The 23,599-nt window shown below is 34.9% G+C and overlaps 1 protein-coding gene across 7 annotated transcripts in view; it reads left to right on the plus strand.

Annotated features, from left to right (window-relative positions):
- The window catches only part of LOC127962971 (voltage-dependent R-type calcium channel subunit alpha-1E-like), a 60,983-nt gene that overhangs the window by 32,242 nt on the left and 5,142 nt on the right, over nt 1-23,599 (plus strand). For 2 of the 7 annotated variants that reach the window (XM_052562596.1, XM_052562601.1), the window contains exons 18-41: nt 1,778-2,608; nt 3,591-3,853; nt 4,806-4,914; nt 5,019-5,148; nt 6,164-6,223; nt 6,339-6,445; nt 6,896-6,992; nt 8,203-8,363; nt 8,556-8,690; nt 9,471-9,672; nt 10,648-10,812; nt 12,672-12,782; nt 14,584-14,703; nt 14,920-15,030; nt 15,952-16,017; nt 16,157-16,248; nt 16,416-16,584; nt 16,834-16,961; nt 18,999-19,095; nt 19,813-19,918; nt 20,017-20,124; nt 20,343-20,443; nt 20,695-20,801; nt 21,650-21,773. In XM_052562596.1, the coding sequence (XP_052418556.1) occupies nt 1,778-2,608; nt 3,591-3,853; nt 4,806-4,914; nt 5,019-5,148; nt 6,164-6,223; nt 6,339-6,445; nt 6,896-6,992; nt 8,203-8,363; nt 8,556-8,690; nt 9,471-9,672; nt 10,648-10,812; nt 12,672-12,782; nt 14,584-14,703; nt 14,920-15,030; nt 15,952-16,017; nt 16,157-16,248; nt 16,416-16,584; nt 16,834-16,961; nt 18,999-19,095; nt 19,813-19,918; nt 20,017-20,124; nt 20,343-20,443; nt 20,695-20,801; nt 21,650-21,773 (3,700 nt within the window). Of the gene's footprint in view, nt 1-1,777; nt 2,609-3,590; nt 3,854-4,805; nt 4,915-5,018; nt 5,149-6,163; nt 6,224-6,338; nt 6,446-6,895; nt 6,993-8,202; nt 8,364-8,555; nt 8,691-9,470; nt 9,673-10,647; nt 10,813-12,671; nt 12,783-14,583; nt 14,704-14,919; nt 15,031-15,951; nt 16,018-16,156; nt 16,249-16,415; nt 16,585-16,833; nt 16,962-17,576; nt 17,674-18,998; nt 19,096-19,812; nt 19,919-20,016; nt 20,125-20,342; nt 20,444-20,694; nt 20,802-21,649; nt 21,774-23,599 lie in introns of all 7 variants that reach the window. The other 5 variants (XM_052562597.1, XM_052562599.1, XM_052562598.1 and 2 more) reach the window with 5 other exon arrangements.

The following is a 23,599-nucleotide window of genomic DNA, read 5'->3' on the forward strand; positions in this document are numbered from 1 at the left end:
CTGCTTGACGAGAACTGGGAAATGAATGCATGTCTTCAGTTAGCATGACAACTATGGACGTCATCCCTGGGAAATGCATATGTATGACCAGTTGACTACTAAAGAAGTAAATCGGGGTGCTTTCTCTTTCTGATATTGTGTGCTTATGCATATGGATCCCATTTATATATGTCTTATATCTGTGCCATGTTTCTTACTGTCTCAGCATTTCAAAATGTTCCAGAATACTGTTGCTTCTTATCTAATATAATTACCATCATGTTGTCATGTGACGCTTTGCTGCCCTGCTACACAGCCCAAAACTTTTTCTTTTTAATTTGTAAAAAACTTTGTGACTTTAGTTCAGTTGTAACATTGGCTTATAATCAGAAATAGTATAAATACTATTATACTGTTTAATGTTAAACTTAAAAAACAAAAACAAATTGACTTTAGCAGAGCATTGAAATACAACTGAAAAACAGTATTTGCCTCTGCTTTAGTCAATGACCTTTTGGGCTGTGATGCTTGGCTTGTTTTGTCCTTGTTCTTGAAAGCACTAATGTCTTGTTTTTAACCAATCGCTCGTTGATTACACGGACCACACAAGAGTACAAGTACCAGTAAGTAATAGTCTGTTTATTTCCATTTTAACATTCAGCACCCCCTAATTTATCTATCTGGGTGAAGCTTTCTTTTCCACCATCTCTATCAAGTGTCTGATTTCACATTTTCAAGTCTGATCTTTGGTTGGAATTTGATTTGTCAGTTTCCTGCAATGAAATTTCCTGCACTCTTTTCTCTCTCCATTCTGAAATCTACTCTATTTCCAGTTTCGCTGTTTAGTTTTTCACTTTGATATTGCAACTCTATCCAGTTGTTTTCCATCTCTGCTGTCGTTAAAAGCTGGACCATGAATTCCAGTCACACAAAAATATAAAGTCATGAAAAAAATTTAATGGACCCTTTCTACCACGTTGCAGAGTATTGTTAACAACAGTCTGTTAAATGTTTTGCCTACAGATACTTCGGTTCTCATATTCAGCTACCCTGCTGACCTGACCAGTGCACCTGGTCACCATGATGTTGTTGTTTTTTTTATGCCGGTGCCCTACATATTTCTTAAATAGTAAAATTTTCTTGGTAAATCAGCTGTCAACTGAATGATCTAAGCCAGTGGTTCTCGACTGGTGGGTCGCAGGTTCCTTGGGTAAACACTAAATGTGGACAAAAATTAGATATTTAGAATAGCAATATAAATAGTCAACATTTAATGGGAAGGAAAAAAATATTTTTGTCATCTGTCCAATCAAAATTTAATCTGCAAATTAATCTGTCACTTGGAAGAAGCTGCACAAGTGTATTCCAGTGTTGACAGATGTGTTTTGTACAATTAAGTATTGGCTGCTAAGAGCATGAGTCCATTGAAACCAAATATTTAAACTCTAAATGTAATGTTAAACTGAAAGCAAATTGCTGATTTTGATGGACCAAAATAGCTCATGGTTGGAATAATAAATGTCAATGTTTAATTTTTGTAAAACTTCAGAAATAAGACGAAAAAAAAACAATAAATGAATAGATTTTTATTTTATTTTTTTCTCACTTGTCCATTGTAATATAGAGTTCTGAAGCGAAACCAACTGAGAACCACTGGACTAAGTTGGTCTTTTCAGAAGGGTAGAAAGGGTTTTGTTATGCTCAGTGCTAATTTAATATAAACAATTGTTGTGGCATAGCAGCTGAATATTTAGTTTGGCATTCAGTCTTATTGTGTGTCCTCTCTCTTTTTCCTTAGGAGGAGGAGGAGGCCCTACCTGTACAGAAAGCGTGCAATTCACCGGAGCCGTGCGGCCTACTCCTTTGAGGATTCAGAGAGTCTGGCTGATACTCGTCCATTCAATGCCTCTAACTCTTTCATGTCCAGGAGAGAGAGGAGGAGGAGATTGACCATGTCTGTTTGGGAGCAGAGGACCAGCCAATTGCGCCGACATAGACAGATGTCCAGCCGCGAGATCCTTTTCAGCAGCCCCAGTGAGGAGCACGATGGACCACCTGGCTGCCATCACCACAAGAAGCCTGGAATATCTCCATCTAACAGCAAGCGCAGAGCCATAGAGGCCACAACAACCACCACCATGCCAGAGGCTACCTTGGAGCCACCTATGCCTATGGACATGCCTGTGGATGAGCAAGCTCTGTCCATTCCTATTCCTGAACCCCCTTTAGCTATTCCAATACCGGAGCCACCAATGCCTGTGGACATATCCGCCCCTGAACCCCCAGTGACGCTGAACCTACCCCTGACAGAGCCGTCTGAATCAAAGACCTCTCCCGAGGGCACTCTAGACATCAATAACCATTGCCCCAGACTGACTGGAAACAGGCGGCAACGGGCAGTCCGTAAGTACAGGCCTCCTGCACAGGGGGACATGCTGACCCCTGATATGGGCCCCAGGACCCGACGCCTACGCCACCGGGAACTTAACACAGATGCAAGGGGTAAAGAGACACCACTAGGAGATGGTGATGTTGACAGTAGAGAACAAAGGCCAGGGAATGATGGAGATGAAAATGATTTAAAGAATGATGGAGAGACCATTCCAGACAGCAGTGTGCTTGAACAGAGGTAGTTTGTTTAATTATTTATTTAGATTTTTTATTTATTATTTATTTTGAAATTGTATCAGTTTATATACTTTATATACACAACTGTTTTTTTTTTTTTTTGTAAAGAAAGTAATACTTTTATTTAGCGAGGGCAAATTAAATTGATCAAACGATATTTAGGATATTAAAAAAAAATTTTCTTTTAAACTTTCTATTTATCAAAAAATCCCCCCAAAAAACTGTGTATCATTGTTTCAACAAAAATATTAAGCAGCACAACTGATATCAAATTGATAATAATAAGAAATGTTTCTTCAGCATCAAATTAGCATATTATAATAATTTCAGAAGGATAATGTGACAATGAAGACTGGACTAATGGCTGCTGAATATTCAGCTTTGCAATGTAAAACAAATGTGAGCGTCATGTTAAAGGGATAGTTCACCCAAAAATGACAATTTTGTCATTAATTACTCACTTTCATGTCATTCCAAACCCATAAGATCTTCATTCATCTTTGGAACACAAATTAAGATATTTTGAAGAAATCCATGAGATTTCTTAACTTGCATTTATTTTATCTATGTCCTTATGTTTCGGGGCCTTGACCGTGGTAGCTGCTATCTATGCAGGGTCAAAAAGCGCTTGGATTTCATCAATAATATCTTAATATGTGTTCACAAGATGAATGAAGGTCTTTAGGGTTTGGATCATGGTGAGTTATTAATGACAGAATGTTTATTTCTGGGTGAACTATTCCTTCACAGACCTTATTTTACTCCTAAATCACTTGAACTTTGTGAGGAAACTGGCAAATTGGCCTTTCAGGTTGATCTACAAATTGACATCATGACTGAACAGCTCTTTTCACATAACTTCATGGCGACAGTTTACATTAATTTCACATATAATTATTTATTTTTTTATAGCCAAGTACACAGTATTCTTTGTTGGAAGACTGGAGAGAGAAATTCAGCTATTAACTTCTTCTCTTCCACAGGCAGAACAAACCAGACAATTCTGAATCATCAGAAACCAAACCAGACAATTCCCCCCTCAAAAACCCACCTCAGGACTCAGAGCCTGCAACTCTGCAGCTCACTGACAGCACACTCCAGCAGTCCCCACAGGCAACTCTGAGTTCTGGCGAGAACGATAATAACAACCACGGATGCTTGAATCAGGATAAGTCCTCTCTCAACACCAGCATCGTGATAGAGGTCACCGACACTCAGCCATCCATGGAGCTGACCTCCATTACGGGTTTGAGCATCCCTGCACTTCTGATAACCCTACTGATAAGACCAGCTTGACTGATTGATGTTAGTTAGCGCTGGATTGGTGCTGGTCTAGCTAGAGGAAGACAGCAAAACCAAGCTGTTCATTAGCAATGGCCATTAACATGCTCTTCCTAGTGAAGCTGTTAAACAAAAGAACATTTAGCTGGTTAAGCTACTTCAAAAATCCTAGTAGTAACACCATGACCAGCAACGCAAGTCTTCTCAGCAGGGAAAGTGCATAAATATAAACTTGTGTTATTTTATTCAGATTTCTTCTTATCAGTACAATACTTCACCTGCAGCACACAACACTTTATTAGCACTTTATTATTAGACATAGTCTTATGTAATGTTTCATAAGCTGGTCAACTTTATAAATTAGTTAATCCTTAGATTTGACTCCAATATATTTCTAAAGCTCAAAAAGTACACTCTCATTTTCTTTTTAAAGATTTTTAGCAAATTAATAATTGATCTTTTATATATTCCAATATATTCATATGTCCAATATAGAAGATCTATAATACTTAATGTAGTACAATGTTATAATAATATTATAGAAGTATATATATGTATATGTAATAGCTATATTAATAATATTTTGTAACAAGCTCCCAGTTGTCTTCATTTAGTGAGTCATACCGAGTTGAAATAAACATAAATATAACACTAAAATTAAAAATAACAATAAATGTGAGATATTATATTTTTATTATAAATGATCTATAATGTTTTTATTTTATATTTTATAATATTGTTTTAATATATATATATTATATATATATATGTTTATAATATCTGTTTTTATTTGATCTATTTTTTTGTAAAACAAGCTCCCAGGTGTCTTCATTTACTGAGTTATACTAAGATGAAATAACCATAAAAATCCATAATGTAAAAGCTCCCAATTTCTAATATGCACCTGGATTTCACAGGTAATAGTAAAGATGTGGAGCCCTCAAAGACAGAAAAAGAAGAGGAAACCCCAGATGCACCGAAAGCCCCTCCTCCTGTCAGCATGTTCATCTTCAAACCCAACAACCCGTAAGGCTGAATGTTTATAGAACCACAGCTGTATTCTTTATTTTATGAATATTTTCTCATTTCGTCTCTTACTCTTTCTACTGTATTTTACATCTCTTTCACAGGGTCCGCAGGGCCTGCCACTATATTGTCAACCTTCGTTATTTCGAGATGTCAATCCTTCTTGTGATCACCGCCAGCAGTATCGCCTTGGCTGCTGAAGACCCTGTCAACACTAATTCGGACAGGAACAAAGTAAGAATTCCCCTCCACCGCCATGTCAACAGCATTTTCAATAATTCTGTATAAAACAACCATATGTAAATAGTTATGCTGCAGTTCTCAGATGGTTTAAATTAGAATTGCATTTGTGTTTTATTAAGTGCTTCTAAGGAAACTTAAAAGCAATACTGAGTATCTTTAATTGACTTAATTTACACATTATCCATCATTAAATGACACAAATATTTTTGGATAATTTTCATGTTCTGCAGTATGACAGATTATATTTAAAACTACTTTAGACTGTAATTTCTCTATGCCTTTACAATGCATGCAAGTTTCATGACCTCATATTAAATGGAATATTGGGCTTTTAAAAATTAATTTGTCATCTTAAAAAAAAATACTGACCTAACACTTTTCATAATGCATGCATAGGAAATGTAATCTAAAATGTTGATAATTGTTTTTTTCCACATCCAGTGTCATTACAAATTCAATTCGTCTGTTACTTTAAATAAATGTTTTTTTTCATATAAATTCTTTCATTTTCGACAATATAAATAAATACACAGTAGATAGATGTTTGAGTTTCTTTGGTCCTGATGATATTTTTCCCTGTTGGTCATGGAGTGTTTGGCATAGAAATTAGCTAATAGAAATGTTGCAGGTTTTAAATTTCCCTAGTGACAGCACATGCATCAGCTGTATAAAACCACAGCTAATTACCTAGTAAGACTCTTCCAGTAATCTTGTGTGTATGGAACCGAATTACATAAGCTATGTTCTCAATGTTGAAGAAGCTGAAGAAGTCACTTCTTTCCATTTCAGAAATGCACAAACTTTGTATTTAAATCTATACAGTGAGGGTAATGTTAGTGCATTGACGTTGGCAGTTGATCCATGATGAAAATAGCAACATTCTGGCTTGTTCAAATTTAGCAGTCAGTGGCAAACAATGCTAACATCTCATAAGTCTCATGTATTTTCTTGTTTGCTAATGCTGGCATTGTAATCCTTTTTGGATTACTGTCTTTATGTGTAATAGGTGCTGCGCTACTTTGACTATGTATTCACTGGTGTCTTTACATTCGAAATGATAATCAAGGTAAGTTCATGGATTGTTCTGGCTTTCATGTGCTGTTTGTTCCTCAGTTAGTGTATGTATATATGCGATATATAACATAAATATGCTTTGTATGTTTCTATCATATCTTTCTCAGATGATTGATCAAGGTTTGATCTTACATGATGGCTCCTATTTCCGTGACCTGTGGAACATTCTGGACTTCATAGTTGTGGTGGGAGCTCTGGTGGCCTTTGCTCTCACGTGAGTCAAATGAATCTAAACATGAGACAAGTGTAAATTAGCATTCCGTTGGTCAATCTGAAACATGTTGATGAAGCTTTTTAATTCCTTGTCAAATGCATTGCTCAAATGTTTTGTTATTCATCTTCAAATTCCATTAATCGAGTGTGACAACTACATGAGTTATGTGAGGAAAAACATTCAAATTCTTGACACATATAGATGTTAGTTGATGCTCTCTTTTCTGTGTTGTAAGTGTAAAGGATTTATTTGTTCATTGTCTGTTTCTCATTTTTTTCTCTGTTGGTCTTCTTGTGGATTTTGGCTCACGGCATCTGGCAGGAATGTGATGGGGTAAACTCATTCTCTTGTGATTTTGTGCAATATAATAGTGTGTGTGTGTTTGTATCTGGACATGAGAATTAGGGCAGTTTTTTATTGTTTAGTTATATATGTTTTCATGTTATTCAGGAGTAACACAGGAAGAGACATTAAAACCATCAAATCACTGCGTGTTCTCAGAGTATTGAGGCCTCTTAAGACTATTAAAAGACTTCCCAAACTTAAGGTATGTGAACATGAAAGGAATGCACAACCATTCGCAAGTCAGGGGTCAAATGGCTTGTTTGTTTGTTTAAAAATTTATATATATTTTTGTTCTTTATGAATGCATTAAATTGGTAAAATGCATTCATCACTTTCCCTCTTAGAAAGTGTTACATAAGATTATATTTAAAATAAATGCTGTTTTTTAACTTTCTATTCATCAAAGGATCTTTAAAAATCATGGTTTCCACAAAAGTATTTGCAGCATAACTGTTTTTAACATTGGCAACAAGTTAACAAATGATTTCTGAAGGATTATGTGTTTTTACAGTGGTTCGATCAAATAAATTCAGCTTTGGTGAGCATAAGAGGGTTCTTTCAAAATAAAGCTTTTTCAAATAATTTGTCTTTGACAAGGTACAAATCTTTGTTGAATTGCAAAACATTATTCGATTAAGGAATTAGTTGAATACTTGATTAGTTGAACTGTGTGTATCTTGAAGTTGATTATTTGACAAATGTTGTCAGCAAAGCAGCAGAAGAGCTCAAATAAGAGGGGAAGTGATGAAACTCTCTTGCCATGTGTGAAAAGACTGAATAAGTATTTTCAGTTCCCAGTCCTCACACATGGGAACTCTCTCCAGTCTGACAGAGCTCTCAGTGTGTATGTGTGTTTGTGTATTTTGGGTTTGTGTATGTAAAAACGAGAGACATGGTGGAAGAGGTGGAAAAAGAGCCAGCAATGTGTGGAAAAAGATGCAAAGTGATAAAATGTGATAGACAGATTTAAGAGACAGAAGGACAACTGCTTTTCTAAAGCAGGGCAAATTTCATTGGAGACTTAAGGGATGCAAATTTCTCAGCTGGGAATCGATTGCTTTTTTTAACTGCTTTCATTTTGTACTGACCATTACAAGGACACTTTAGTACAAGAGTCAGCGGAAATATTTATAGTATCACCAAAGAATGGTCAAATAGGTCAATTTTACATGCCCAGAGTTTTGTCAGTGCATGTTTTTGTGCATGCATAATTTCAGTTATAAAACTTAAAATAAAATATGAATATTACAAGAAAATGCAAAAATTTAAATGTTGACATGGCATGCTAACTGAAATAGCATGTTTAAGTACTAAAATTACCAAAATAAAAACTGAAATAACAATTAAGCTTAAAAAGAAATAATAACATTTTTATTATCTGTCATTGTTCTTTCTCCCTTTTTGATTTGCAGGCCGTGTTTGACTGTGTGGTCACATCGCTAAAAAATGTCTTCAACATCCTCATCGTCTACAAGCTCTTTATGTTCATATTTGCAGTCATTGCAGTGCAGCTTTTCAAAGGGAAATTTTACTACTGTACCGACAGTTCCAAGGACACAGAAAACGAGTGCAAGTGCGTGCCCATTGCTGCAAAATTAATTCTAAATATAATTCTAAAATTTATTCTAAAACTTCTCAGACATTATTCAGTGCTCAGAAGACTAGAAAATGTCAATGCTGCTATGAATAGAAGAATGACATTTTAGGAGCACAAAATCTTCCCTGCAAATGATGTGGAAAATGTTTTTTTCTTAATGCTTTATAGGGGTTACTACATTGACTATGACAAAGACAAGAAAAAGGAGAAACGAGAGTGGAAGAGACGTGATTTTCATTATGATAACATCATCTGGGCTCTGTTGACTCTCTTCACTGTATCCACTGGAGAAGGGTGGCCACAGTAAGAGCCAACTTTAGTATACATGTTTTCACACTCTATCATTTTGACAAACTTATTAACACCTTAACAAGATTAACATTCTACTTAACACCTTTCTAGAGCAGTGGTTCTCAACCTTTTTACCCTAAAGCCCCTCTCCTCCCCACATCAAAACGGCAAACCCCCTTGTCCAACCACCATCCGCACACACACACAATTTTCTTATTTACTATTCTCTTTTGCAAATATTTACAAAAAAATATCACTGCAGACATTCTTGACGACGTAAAAGTACAAGTTTAGCTCTGCTTAAACTTGCTAGTTTGTGCATCAGTAATAACAGATTCACGTGCGCCTAATGTACGACTCCTGTATGCTACTGTACTTCAATTACAGTCATCACCAGTCAAAACTTTCCAAGCATTACGCTGGTTTGTTTTTTCCAACCAAGAGCTGTAATTTGCATATCATATGCTCCTGCAGTGGCATGTTTTGAGCCACCGTTCAGCACTGAAAGAAATGGCTTGGGCTTCTCCGAACCAATCACAGAATACTGGGGAGAGATTTGGTGTTTTGTTAATTGTTTAATTTAACATAATAATTGTAAGATTTAGGAATTATTTGAATATATTTAATTCTCATGGCCCTCTGGAGAATCAATGATGCCCCATATTGGGCTGCGGCCTCTCGGTTGAGAGCCACTATTCTAAAGGGAACTTTCCAGACACAAAGTGTCCAAATATAATAAAGCATAGATAAATGTATATAGTCTGTTTGTAATTAAATTCTTTGGAATTATAGAGTTTTGCAGCACTCTGTGGATGTGACCGAGGAGGACCGGGGTCCCAGTCAGGGAAACAGAATGGAGATGTCCATCTTTTACGTCATTTATTTTGTGGTGTTTCCCTTCTTCTTCGTCAACATATTTGTGGCCCTCATCATCATCACCTTCCAAGAGCAGGGTGACAAAATGATGGAGGAGTGCAGTCTGGAGAAAAACGAGGTTACTCTTCAACTGTTTTTATGTTTGTGTTGCAAATCCAGCCAAGTTCATGTACAGGTGCATCTCAGTAAAATAGAATGTCATGGAAAAGTTCATTTATTTCAGTAATTCAACTCAAATTGTGAATCTTGTGTATTAAGTCAATTCAATGCACAAAGACTGAAGTAGTTTAAGTCTTTGGTTCTTTTAATTGAGATTAGAATTGCATTTGTATTTTATTAATTGCTTCTTAGGAAACTTAATGGTTTCATATTCTACTTTGTAGTATAGCAGCAATCATGAATCAAAGAAGAAATTTCTTAGCAATATATTTTTCCTAGGTGACGAGGATCACTTGCATTATGCCAAACTCAAATGCAGTTACGGGTTTTTGACCAACAAATTTGTGCAAAATGTGCATTTTGTCCGTCTTTAAAATGGTGGCATCACATTACATTTTCATTAACAGTTTTGTTGTAGCTATATGGGTTCTCGTTTTTTCTTGTTGTAAAGTACATTTTACAACAATACAAGATCTTTATTTATCCTTGCAAGACTTTGTTCAGCTGCTGTGGAACTTCAGTTCTTTCAGTCAAGATAGAGGGGGTGGAGTTATGAAGTTTTACTGACAGTTTGAGCGGATTCAACAAGATTTAGACTAAAACAAGACACACAGACATAAAGGGTGACCAATAGCATTTATTTATTGAAGAAAATAAAAATAAAAAAGCACTCACAAACTTCAGAGTGTACAGACAAAAAGGGCATGCGCTCTACACAGTTTGAGCCCTACCATATTCATCAAATTTTTTGTTCATACAATGGTCACTGGAACCTGAAACCATTTTTTGGCCATCAATAATGTCATATTAGCTTTTTTTCTCAGACATTGTGATCTGAATCTTGCAGAAAATTGTGAGCAATTTTATTTAATCTTTTGGAAGGTTAATTGTAAATGTGTTCCATAAACATTCTTACTGTATATTTCTCTCTTAGAGGGCTTGTATCGACTTTGCCATCAGTGCCAAACCTTTGACTCGCTACATGCCCCAGAACAGACAGACCTTACAGTACCGGCTGTGGCACTTTGTGGTGTCTCCTGTTTTTGAATACACCATACTGACAATGATCGCCCTTAACACCATCGTTCTCATGATGAAGGTAAGGAGGCATTTCTTTATGTTCCTGCACTGTGATCTTTCTTTTACCATAATAAAAAAAAATTCCTCCACTTATTTATATATTTATTTGATAAGTAGCCATGCAAAAGAATTAGAAAAATAGCCTCCACTTGAGTTATGCTGAAGCTGAAAGGGATTGTTTGCAATAACGGTATATTATCCCTAAAATATGATGACAGAAATGTAAGGATTATTAATCTTTCAAATGTCTTTATGGAAATGAAATGTAAACTTTTAAGCCTGTCAGTATTCCTGGGACAATACCTCTTTCGCTGTGGGTGTATTTGTCCAAATAAATTAGGTTGATTTAGCTGTTTTTCAGTCCCTGCTGGTGAACCCAGGGCTGTGATACTGCTAGAAAACCAGACAGTCATGAGTCACAGCTTATTAAATATTGATCTGAAGCACCAGCTACTATTTAACTTCTCCTCATTAGCTTTAGCCTGACATCTCCTGTGACTAATTTCACCTGGAGTTAGAGGTCGGCCTCCACCAGTCACCATGTCTGCAGTGGTCTGCCTGACACTGAAGCACAGAGAGAGTAATAGAGCACAGATATTTTTAGCTATTGCAATGAACAGCTTGCTTTCTATCTGTCTGTCTTATTCATTTAGTTTTCAGTTTTAGTTTTCAGAGTGCTTTATTGGCATACTAACATCCTTCCAGGTTTTAATTAGATCATGAAATGTGGGTGTCCACATTAGAATGGCTCCAGACCCGAAAATGTGTAAAATGATGCATACTGTGATGCTTAACATTATTTGTAACCCTGCACAGCACAGGTGACATTAGTAGAAAATATAATCTTATATTACAAATAAGTGAAATATAAGATTCAATTAAATAGAGTTATACTTTCGTGTTTTCCATTCTTATGCACCTTTCAATTTTTACTATATAAATATATTCATAATATATCAAAACTGAAAACAATTCAAGACATTTTTTACTCATTTTGTCATATTTTATGCATACTGACTTTTGCTATTCACTTATTTGCAACAGTGTATTCATTAACACATTTCGTATAATCCAAATATCATGTTGTCCTTGTAAATGAAAGCTTGTACATTACAAATCTGTTATCATATGTAATTGTGACGAAGTAATGTTACAAAAACACGTTTGTATGTTGTTACAGACTTGGCATCATCTGATTGTCCTAGCAGGGGTAAAAATCTAAATATGACTGTAAAGACTACAACAACAGCAAAAAATACATAAATAAAAAAGTGATGTAATCATACTTGGGTGTTTGCACTTTTTTACAAGGATAACACCAATAGGACGTTCAAAATAAGCCTTTTCTCGAATTACACAATGATAGATGAAACTACATTAAGTGAATTGATTTTACAATTACCGTAATAGGCTGTTCATTGTTTTGTTATGCATTGCTAACTAATCCAGTAGACTGTCCCGACGATGATCTCTTTTGCTCCAAGTGTGCTGATAGTATTTTGCGATAAGTTCCAAGAACTATCGAGAGGCTCTATGATCTGCCATTGCCATAAAAACAAAATTGTCCATTGGAGTGAATGGAGATGGCACAACTCTCTCTCTCTCTGGTTGTTAGGACATAACCAAATAATTACTAAGGTGTTTTGAGTATTTACCAGGATGTGGTTATTAGATAGATAGATAGATAGATAGATAGATAGATAGATAGATAGATAGATAGATAGATAGATAGATAGATAGATAGATAGATAGATAGATAGATAGATAGATAGATAGATAGATAGATAGATAGATAGATAGATAGAAAAAATAAGTTATATAAAACTAATGGAAAAAATAAAACCTTTTTGTTTGTCTCTCTTTTCTGCTTTCTGTCAGCATCATGAACCTATTGACGGCTATGAAAATGTACTAAAATACCTCAACACTGTGTTCACTGTTATTTTCACTGTGGAATGTGTTCTCAAGATCCTGGCATTTGGTATTGTGGTAAGAAATTTCTCCTTTCTTTCTTTCTTTCTTTCTTTCTTTCTTTCTTTCTTTCTTTCTTTCTTTCTTTCTTTCTTTCTTTCTTTCTTTCTTTCTTTCTTTCTGTTTCTCTCTCTCTCTATCTATCTATCTGTCTATCTATCTATCTATCTATCTATATCTATATATATATGTATATATATATATATATATATATATATATATATATATATATATATATATATATATATATATATATATATAGTACACATACAGTAGGTGGCCAACCAAAATTGTTGTTCTGCCGCCGCTGCCGTCGCCGTGTCTGCAAAGTGCATTTGCAGCTTTTGACCACTGAGTAGCGCTTTAACGACAAGTTACCAGACAAGTGCATCAAAGCACATTTTTGCAAATAGGCCTCAGTTTTCACCGATGTGTTACATTTGACGGGTGCAGTCGGGGAAAATGAAAGAAAAACACTGTAGTTAAAATATTATATATATATTATATTAAGAAATGGTGGTTTACTTTGCATAGTAGCATTAAAAGTAGTAACCTATTTTAGTGAGCTAGGCTACATGGATTTATATGCAAATTGTCAATATTCTCACATATTAGGCCTATATTTTAATTTATATTTTAAAATTCCTTTACTAAAACAACATGCATTTTTGTCACACACTACTTTGTAATACGTTACCACATTCTAAAAAATACAGGTTCTGGTCATATATTTAGAATATTCTCAAAAAGTTGATTTATTTAACTAATTCCATTCAAAAAGTGAAACTTGTATATTATATTCATTCATTGCACACAGATTGATATATTTCAAATGTGTAGTTCTTTTAATTTTGATGATTACTGACAACTAAGGAAAAGCCCAAATTCAGTATCTCAGAAAATAGTTGGGGCTCCTTCGGGACGAATCCAAACATTTCCTTATTAGTGGTCTTGTCCATTTGAAGCTATTAACTATTATTCATTAGGTAAAATAGGCTTTGTAGTTTACGCGTGTTTCAGTATTTATGGAAAAATATATATAATAAGCAAAAATATGCCAAAGTGGCCCGCTGCTCGAACTGAATGGCTTGGTGAATGACTGCACTGTTTCCAATGAATATGTGCATGTGAGGCACCAGCATGATCAAACAGCTGAAGCAGAAAATACTTCATTTTTGGTCACAAGTTTGAAAAATCAAGAATAATAACATAGTTAATAAGAATTATTTCTAAATGCTGGACCGTTCTCATTTGGCTCTGCATATGGAACCTGAAATATTTGTATTAATTTTTTTTAACCAAGAATGAACCGAAATGAAAACATTTAGGTTTTAATCTGTATATTTGAATATATATATATATATATATATATATATATATATATATATTCAATGTGAAATTACTGTTTAATAACAATAGCATGCATAAGAGCCTTTGTGTAAAGGTCTTTCTGTTAATTTATGATGCGTAGACTGTAGCCTAAGACTGTCCTACGTTTTTAAGGATTTTACAATGTTATATTATAATGTTATTGTTGTTTTACTTTGTGCTTTCATCTCCTTTTACAAAACAAAATTTTACAATTACATTCATTTCGCAATCTGTCCCTTTGCGCCAGCGGCGGTACACGCAGCGGTATTACCTATTATGGTTGTCCACTTACGGTATGTATATATATATATATATATATATATATATATATATATATATATATATATATATATATATATATATATATATATATATATATATATATATATACATATATATATATATGAAATGCATTTCTAGCAATCATTATTACTTTTATATCTTTCAGAATTATTTCAGAGACACATGGAATATATTTGACTTCATCACAGTTCTAGGAAGCATCACTGAAATTGTGGTTGACAAAGTCAATGCAACAAAAGTGAGAACTCAATCAGCTTCACAAACAGTATGTGTTCTTTGTGGCCAGTATTTATATGCATGAGCAATTACATCCTTATTCTAATTTCTTTTTAGACAGTATTTATTTGCATGAGCAAGCTTCTTTGTGATTGCTATGTGCTCAGCATTTATTTCAACAAGTTGTGACCTTTGTATCCAGATTGGTTTGTGTCCAGTATTTATTTGCATATTCAATCACCTCTGTGTTCTGATTGGTTTCCAGAGTTTTAATATGGGCTTCCTGAAGTTATTCCGGGCAGCTCGGCTGATTAAACTTCTGCGTCAGGGCTACACCATCCGTATTCTGCTTTGGACTTTTGTCCAATCTTTCAAGGTCAGGCATTTTTACAGTGAGAGGCACATTTTTTTCTATTTGCAGTGAGCATTGTGTGTGTGCTATTTTTATTCACGTAATGTACATAAATTAGGGCTGTCAGTCGATTAAAATATTTAATCACAATTAATCACATGACCATCATGAGTTAAGTAGTGATTAATTGCAACTTAATTGCAGCTTTTTATTTGCTCTAAATGTACCTTAAATTAATACTTTTCACATTTTTAATACTCTAATCAACAAGGGTATGGATAAATATGGATGCTTTATGCAAATGTATGTTTATTATTAGTGAAACCATAGTCCACATAGAGTATGTAAACTAGACATGTTTCAAAGGTCATGGATGTTTTTTCAAATGACTCGTTCATGTCTATTAGACACATGAAAAAAGAACATAGAAATACCAGGTTCCCATTACTTCTCTTTCTTTTCACAGAGCAATTTACTTAAACAAGCCTGTTTTCATTATTTGCAGGAGAGGGCAGCTCACTTCTTCTGAAAATGCTAAATTTACATTTATTATTTTATTACATTTGTTTCCCTCTCTATGCCCACATATTGTATTTTGATGCAGCTATATTCTCAATAAAACTGTTTTCATTGGTATATTTTACTGTTTCTGTTGTCAGACAATGGAATGAAAATTAAATGAATATTGAATTTTGACTGAAATGCGACCCACTAAGACTACAGCTCTCCCTTCCGAGAAGTAAATCTGCATAAAAATCCAGATTTATAGTCAAATCGTCGTCTGATGAAATCAAATAGGCTATACATAAGATAAAGACAATAGCTGTGCTGTGATTTCAGCTATACTTTCATGTAAAATTAGAGAAGCAACATATTATATGTTTTAAATGAAAGAGTTGAGTTTAGAGTTTGAGTTCAGTGTTTAATATGAGATTTGTCTTGCAGGCTCTTCCATATGTCTGCCTGCTAATCGCCATGCTGTTTTTCATCTATGCCATCATCGGCATGCAGGTAAAGGTTGTCTTTATCCCCAGACTGTCCATTTTTATATTCTTCTCTCTATCTCTTCCTTTGTTTTTTTCCCACCTTTTTTATTACTTTACCTCATTAAGGCTGAAATTGTGACAAGACACTTTTTATGTGTTTTAAGGTATTTGGCAACATCAAGCTAAATCCAAAAAGCCATATCAACGAACACAATAACTTTAAGACATTTTTCGGTGCACTCATGCTTTTGTTTAGGTAAGATTAACTTATTTTTTGTTGTAAAAAAATGGGTGCTACATTTTATGGCATGTTAATTATTTTACTAGGAAACTAATACAATGAAGCAGTCCACCCTTTGGGGATGAATAAATGTGACTTAATTTATGATATACGTAAATATGTGTGTGTGTGTGTGTGTTTAGGAGTGCAACAGGTGAGTCGTGGCAGGAAATCATGTTATCGTGTTTAGGAGAAAAGGAATGTGAAAAAGATGAGTCTCTCAACAACTCAGCAACAAATGAGAAAAAAGATTGTGGTACCGACTTTGCATACTTCTACTTTGTCTCCTTCATCTTCTTCAGTTCTTTTCTGGTGAGACGCAGTACATTTTAATGACACAAACACTCAGTGTTACACACTTGTACACTCAAAACCTATTCACACCAACTCCAATTTTTTTGCCACATAAAATATGTATGGTGAGATTTTAAACAAGATGAAACTAGTATCATTGATAACATAAATATCCGCCACTGCTGAACACCATGAAGCTCACTCTGAATACCTTTCTGCTTTCTGTATATTTCGCAGTCACTATTCACATCTCTAACTCTCTTTTAGATGCTAAATCTGTTTGTGGCCGTGATTATGGATAACTTTGAGTACCTGACACGTGACTCGTCCATTCTGGGTCCTCACCACTTGGATGAGTTTGTACGGATCTGGGGAGAGTATGACCGTGCAGCATGGTGAGAGATACAGCTCTCCACTCCTTTAAGTTGATCACATGCAACACAGTATATATATATTTTTTTTTTCTCTCATTCTGCAACATATTTATTTGATTATAAGGTATTTATTAATACATACAATTGTTGGTTTACATTTGTATTTTAAATGTATGCCTAATGAATGTCATGTTTGAAAAATGTACAGGGAAATTTGCTTTGTTATTAATGTTTCTGTATCTTTCTTTACTCTAATTTGTAACCCTGCAGGATTATTTAAAGGGGTCATATCATGACGAATTTTCACATTTTCTTTGGTCTTTTAAGATTAAAGAGTTCATTACACTAAGAAGGCAAGCTCTTGATGAATTTGGAGCTCATTTACTGACACTAAACTGCAGAAAATGGTTGTCAGAGAAAATTACAGCTGCAAAATTACTGTAGTCTCATTCTACTATTCAGAGAAAGGGTGTAAAATGGATTAGGTGTATCATGATGGTTTTTGGTGCAAAAACTTCACTAATGTATGGTATGACCCCTTTAAAATGTATTTCATGAAAAAATATATGCACTCCTATTACTTTTCTCTTTAAAGTTGTCTAATTTACTGTTAACGGCCAGTATTTCCTTCTCCAGTGGAAAACTACACTATAAGGAGATGTACAAAGTAGTTCGTTCAATATCACCTCCACTGGGCTTTGGAAAGAATTGTCCCTACAGGGTGGCATGCAAGGTTTGGCTCACCCACAAAAAAAACTACCCCTCTGCCTCTCTTTCCTCCTCTGCTTTTATCGTTCGCCACTCCTTCACTAGATAACACCCCTCACCCCCTTCTCGTTTCTGTGATCTACTCCAGTGCTACTTCCACCTGGTCAAAGACTGGCAGAGACAAGAGCTCAGTGCACAGAGAGACAGCTCATCCCTTTGGCCCGTGTCCTGCTCCTGAAGTGTGAATAACTGCTGCAGTTAATGACACTGAGAGCCATCCATCAGTGAACTCCATTAGATAATATCTAACACTGCCAATGGATGTCAGAAGGGATTCAGTCTCTCTGTGTCTGAATTGGATTTGGGGCTTTTATTGAACACTATTGCATAAATGTGGGTTTTAGGTTAGAGCAGGGCAGACTCCTCATGTTCGCCATTGCCTCACCTGTTTGTAAATCAAGAGAACATTACGCTCATCCTCTCCCCTGACCTACATTAACTTAACTTTATAAATTAACTTTAATTAATAAAATAATACTGCAATTCATTTTTAAAGGGGAAATATTTGCTATTTGGCTTATGAGGGCATATTTTTATTTTATTTTATAAATAACATGAATGTTACTATTTTATATTTTGTATTAGAATTAAATCATTTATATATTTAATCTAACACATTATATAAAACAATTATATGTTTGATATTATATTTAAATATTACATTTAATCACACACACACATACATACATATGTAGTATTTTTATATTTCACTAGCCTATATTTTTATGATGTATCTGTTATATTTAATAAATATTATTTATATACACATACATTTAAAAAACATATATTTTCTTAACTTTATAAGTCTTAACTTTAAAGTGTTTTATTTTTTATGTTTTAATTTTTTTCACCAGAGCCCTTGTTAATTTCTGACTCTAAGCACAATGCTCCTTGTGGGTTAATTTATTACAATAGCAGTACTTCCTTTTCAATACAGCCAGTCAAATCCTCAGATCCACTTGCTTGACTCATCAGATCTTTGGCTGTTTTAATATTTTCTCTCCTTTAGCCTCTTCTATGCCGGCATTGCATAGAAAGTCCTCCACCTGACCTCACCTCTATGTTTAATTACCTGATGTTTCCCTTTTTGACAGTTTTTCTTTTCTTAAGTATGAAACGCATTAAAATGACCTTCCCTTTCCTGTCTCTTCCTTCTCCCTCTATCTTTTTTGTTGTTTCCTTTTTCCTCTACGCCAATCTTCCTCTCCTCCCTCGTTCCTTGGGAATGCCCAATTCTTCTTCCTCCTCCTCTTCTTCATCACATTGCCCCTGGTGACTGCCCCCTCCTAGTGGCCGTATTCATTACACTGATATGTACGAGATGCTGACCTGCATGTCGCCACCGCTTGGCCTGGGCAAGAAATGCCCCTCCAAAGTGGCGTATAAGGTAGTCTGCAGTATTACGATTTGAATCAAGTCTGCTTGGTTTCAAGAGGCTCAAGCTTGGGGCTGTAGTTACAGTGTCCTGAAGATATATTTGGACAGTTTAAACTAAAAGAATATGAATTCTGAATATTTGCATTATGTAGAAGCCTATTGAATCAAGTGAGAATGATTTGTTTAATACAAGTTAGATAAAAGTTTGCATTTGGTTTAATTTTTTAATTCTAATGCAGTGACAACTTAAGGGTTTTAGGACCACTGTATGTCAAATAATTAAAATACATATAGTTATATAATAATTTGTAGAAGATCAGTGATGTTATTCTTTGTCATTGTCTTTTAATCATCCTACCGTGAAGTCCCTGAACATCCACCAGTGATACTTTATTTGAATATGTCACCTTAACGTCTTCAAAACACTATCATAACCCTCACATTTATTCCAGTGTTAAAGACATATTGCAAAGGGCATATTCATGAAGTGTGATCCTTTTTCTATTTCAATGCATAAATCTCTAATCTGTCGCTATCCAGTATATGTGTTTCAACTGTGTGCATGAATATGTGATGTTGTGATGTCTTCTTAGTGTTAACTGTAGAAGTTAAAAAACAACTAAAACTAGATGACTATTAGATCATTATTTAAAAAACATGCTCACTCCCAAGCTTTGCAATACTTGTGTTTCAAATTGTCTTCTGTCCTTATGGCTACTTCCTTCAGCGGTTGGTTCTGATGAACATGCCAGTGGATGAAGACATGTCCGTCCACTTCACCTCCACTCTTATGGCTCTGATACGCACTGCGCTGGACATTAAAATTGCTCGAGGTTGCACTACAGCTAATTTTCAGTTTTGTAAAGATCAAACATCCTATGATGTCTTTTTTTCCCACAGTAATATTAGTTAAATGGTCTTTGTGTAACAGGGGGTGAGGACAGGGGTCAGATGGACATAGAGTTGCAGAAGGAAATCAGTGTCATCTGGCCACACCTCTCCCAAAAATCTCTTGATCTGCTTGTACCCATCCACAAAGGTGAGAGATCTGAGTGAGATAAATATATAAATTTTTCTAAAATATTTAACAGCATTTTATTTACATTTTCTGAGTATTATTCACCTCAAACTTGACAGTTTAGCTTGTGGTGCCATTATTGGCCACTAGGGGCGCCCACTAACTCCCCTGAAAGTGAGTGTAATTTGCAGCCGGTATAGAAATCTTAGTTGTCCACAACAAATAAATCTTTCTTCCAGCCAGTGACATGACCATTGGGAAGATTTATGCAGCCATGATGATCATGGACTACTACAAGCAGAACAAAGCTAAGAAGCTCCGGCAACAGCTTGAGGAACAGGTAAAGTGTCTTTTACTTTCTACAGCACTAGAACTTCAGAGCTAAAGACTTTTCATTCCTATTCAATCAGCGTGCAACATTGACATTGACATTGCCAATGCCACATGTATATCTAACTGTATAGAATGCTGTTCATTCTACTGAAGACACATAATTAAATCTCAATTTGAAGTGAAAATGTCCTAAATATTAAAAAGTTTTACCATTTTTAGGGGTACTGGATCACTGTTTCATCTTATGTTTTCTTGCAGAAACATGCACCGATGTTCCAACGCATGGATGCATCTTCACTGCCACAGGACATTCTCTGCAGTGCCAAAGCTCTGCCATTCCTGTCCCACAGTGCAGGATCTGCCCTGTAATTGTACATGTTGTGTGTGTGTGTGTGTGTGTGTGTGTCTGTACTTACAGTACATTCGCCCTGTATCTGTCTGAGTCTTATTTTAGTATCATTGATACACTAACATAGTTTTTAAGATTTTGAATTAGATTTTATATTAGTTAAGTAGTTTTTTTGTTCTGCTTTTGTCATTTTTATTAGTTTTTTATTTTATTTTATATGTTAATATATAGTTCTATAATTTAAAGTTCTTTAATAGTTTAGTTTAATTTAGTTTGTTGTTTTAGTATGTAGTGCTATCTTAAATTCAATTCAAATGAGAAATGTTGCTTTGGCAACTAGCTGAAATATATTTCAGTTAATGTAAATTATAAGTTGTGAAAATGTTTTGTCATGGTTTTAGTTTTAGCTTATAGGGTCAGGGTTAATTATAACCCTGGTCTGCTCCTGTATATACACTGTGTATACACTAAAGAGTGCAGTATTTTAAAACATTATTGACACAATTCTCTATCACAGTTTTTTTGATAAAGATTAAAATGTTATATATAGTTTTACATAATATACAATTTCCTTATGGATTACATGGTATGCTATATAAAAAAAAATATATAATTTTTTTTTTGCATCAAATGTTCATATCCCCCTACTTAAAATGAAAATGTAGGCCTGCCCTAGCTTGGGTCAGCTTCAGGTCTTGATGTTTTAAATTATATTATATCAGAATGTTGCAAACATTTGAAATGAATTGTGATTAAATCGTATTTCTGATCGCCAAAAACAATGTTTGGACCCACAGTTTGCAACCTATTTGTGGTGCAAGCCAATATGAGCATAATTGACAAGTTTCTCTGTTGTTTCCTCAGGAGTAGAGGTGGGTTTGTGGCACTGAGTCCCATCTCTCCTCAAGATCTCTTCATGCAGCCCTTGGCCCAAGACAGCATGGAAGACAGGGATGAATACCAACACCAGTATCACCTTCAGAGTATGGTAGGAGAAACTAAATACACAAAGAAATACATCTCACCTTGACATGTCTTGCATGATGTGTTTTATTCATTATTTTATACATGTGCATGAAATACCTGATAACTCGTTTCTAAAACACCATTCAAATTCACAATCTATTTAAAATTCTCAAACTGTATGTGAATCCAGGCTCATTCTCAGTCAATTTCCTAGCAATTTATGAATAATTCAGTTTGGAAAACTGAAACAAATTGTAACAGGGTCTGAATACCTCACAGCCAGACACTGATCAATTTGTAAAAGTTTTAGGAATAGAAAAGTGAAACAACATTTTCAGAGTCTTAATTTTGAGATATGTGATATTTAATCTATCAGAAAGTTATCTGCATGGACATCTCCTCCCTGATTCACAATCCTGCTTGATGCTTCTACTTTTCCTAACTCATTCTCTTTTCACATTTGCAGCTTTATTATCATCCCTTTATTATTTGCCTTCTGGCTTTGTAAAGGGAGAGATTTTAGAGAGCTGTTTTTTCTAAGTTTGGAAGGGTATATTGATGTGGTTTCTCAAGGTTAGACTGCCAGGTCCAGATAACTTCTAGCACTTATATAACCAGTGAACAGTTATACACAAGCTTAGATGTCTTTCTCTGCTTTTATCTGTACTCTTATTTTCTACCCCTCCTGGTAGCTTTTTCTTTGCCTCTCTGCCATGAACTGTGATATAACTCTAGATGTCTTATGGGATTTTACGTTGGTTTATGTTTGGAACTATTTTGTGAAAGAGTGCTTGTGTGTATGCACAATATGTTCGGCTTCTGCTTTGGAACTTTCTACACCCCCTTTGAGTTGCTTATACATATTGGCTCTCTGTTGTGCTTATGGTGCTTTCCTCTTGCCGCTTTACTTTTCCTCTATGATATTTCTGGATATAAGCTTATCTTTTCTTATCTTTAAATAAATACTTGCTGCTAAAAAGGCGTATACGATTAGTCAGGTTATTTTGACTTTAGTACATAACCTTGCATTTTTATTCTATGTCCACGCCTAACAATGACACACTTGGTGCAATGATATTTGAGGCCTGTTCACACCAAGAACGGCAATGATAAACAAGTTCTAAAAATCATTCTAAATTTAGGAGAATAGCAAAGTTCACACCACAACTATAACGATATAGAAAAACAGTACTGTTGGGATCAATTTCAGAACAGTTTTTACAGCTGATGAACAGTAAAACACTGACATACTTCATTTGAATTTAGGGTTTGCGTATTAAAATAGCAGAAGACATTGCACAGGAGTTCTACAGAGCAAACTTGAAAACACAAAAATACCTCATGTATACAGCACTAGTTTCGACAAGATAATAGTCTTGCCTCCTTTGGAGTTGCATTGAAAAAGACTGTGTTGTTTTTATTCCGCTACACTGACTGCATTAGTTAAATTCATTGTTAATGAATTTATTAATATGCTCAAAACTAGGCATGCTGAAGACATCTTCTGGTTAAAGCCGTGTAAGTGCAACAGCAAAAACTGATACTGACGCATACAGAAGTATAAATAAAATTTGTCTACAAACGCACAACTCTTTCATTTTTATCTCATGTAGAATATCGGTTTCTCCTTTGGTGTTTTTGTGAAACGTAAAGCAACAGTAGGTCACTTACATTGTTGTATGTTAATCTTAAAACTGGAGTGTGTACGCTTGAAAAAACAAATGCTGCAGTGATTGCAAATATAGTTATCGTTATAGCTATTGTTATCGCTCTTGGTGTGAGTGGGACTTTAGAGCTGCTTAGTGTTGTGGACTGAATGTCTTTCCCTCCTCCCCGTTTTTTCTCCTT

The sequence above is a fragment of the Carassius gibelio genome, chromosome B8, assembly GCF_023724105.1.
Source record: "Carassius gibelio isolate Cgi1373 ecotype wild population from Czech Republic chromosome B8, carGib1.2-hapl.c, whole genome shotgun sequence".
Taxonomy (NCBI): domain Eukaryota; kingdom Metazoa; phylum Chordata; class Actinopteri; order Cypriniformes; family Cyprinidae; genus Carassius; species Carassius gibelio.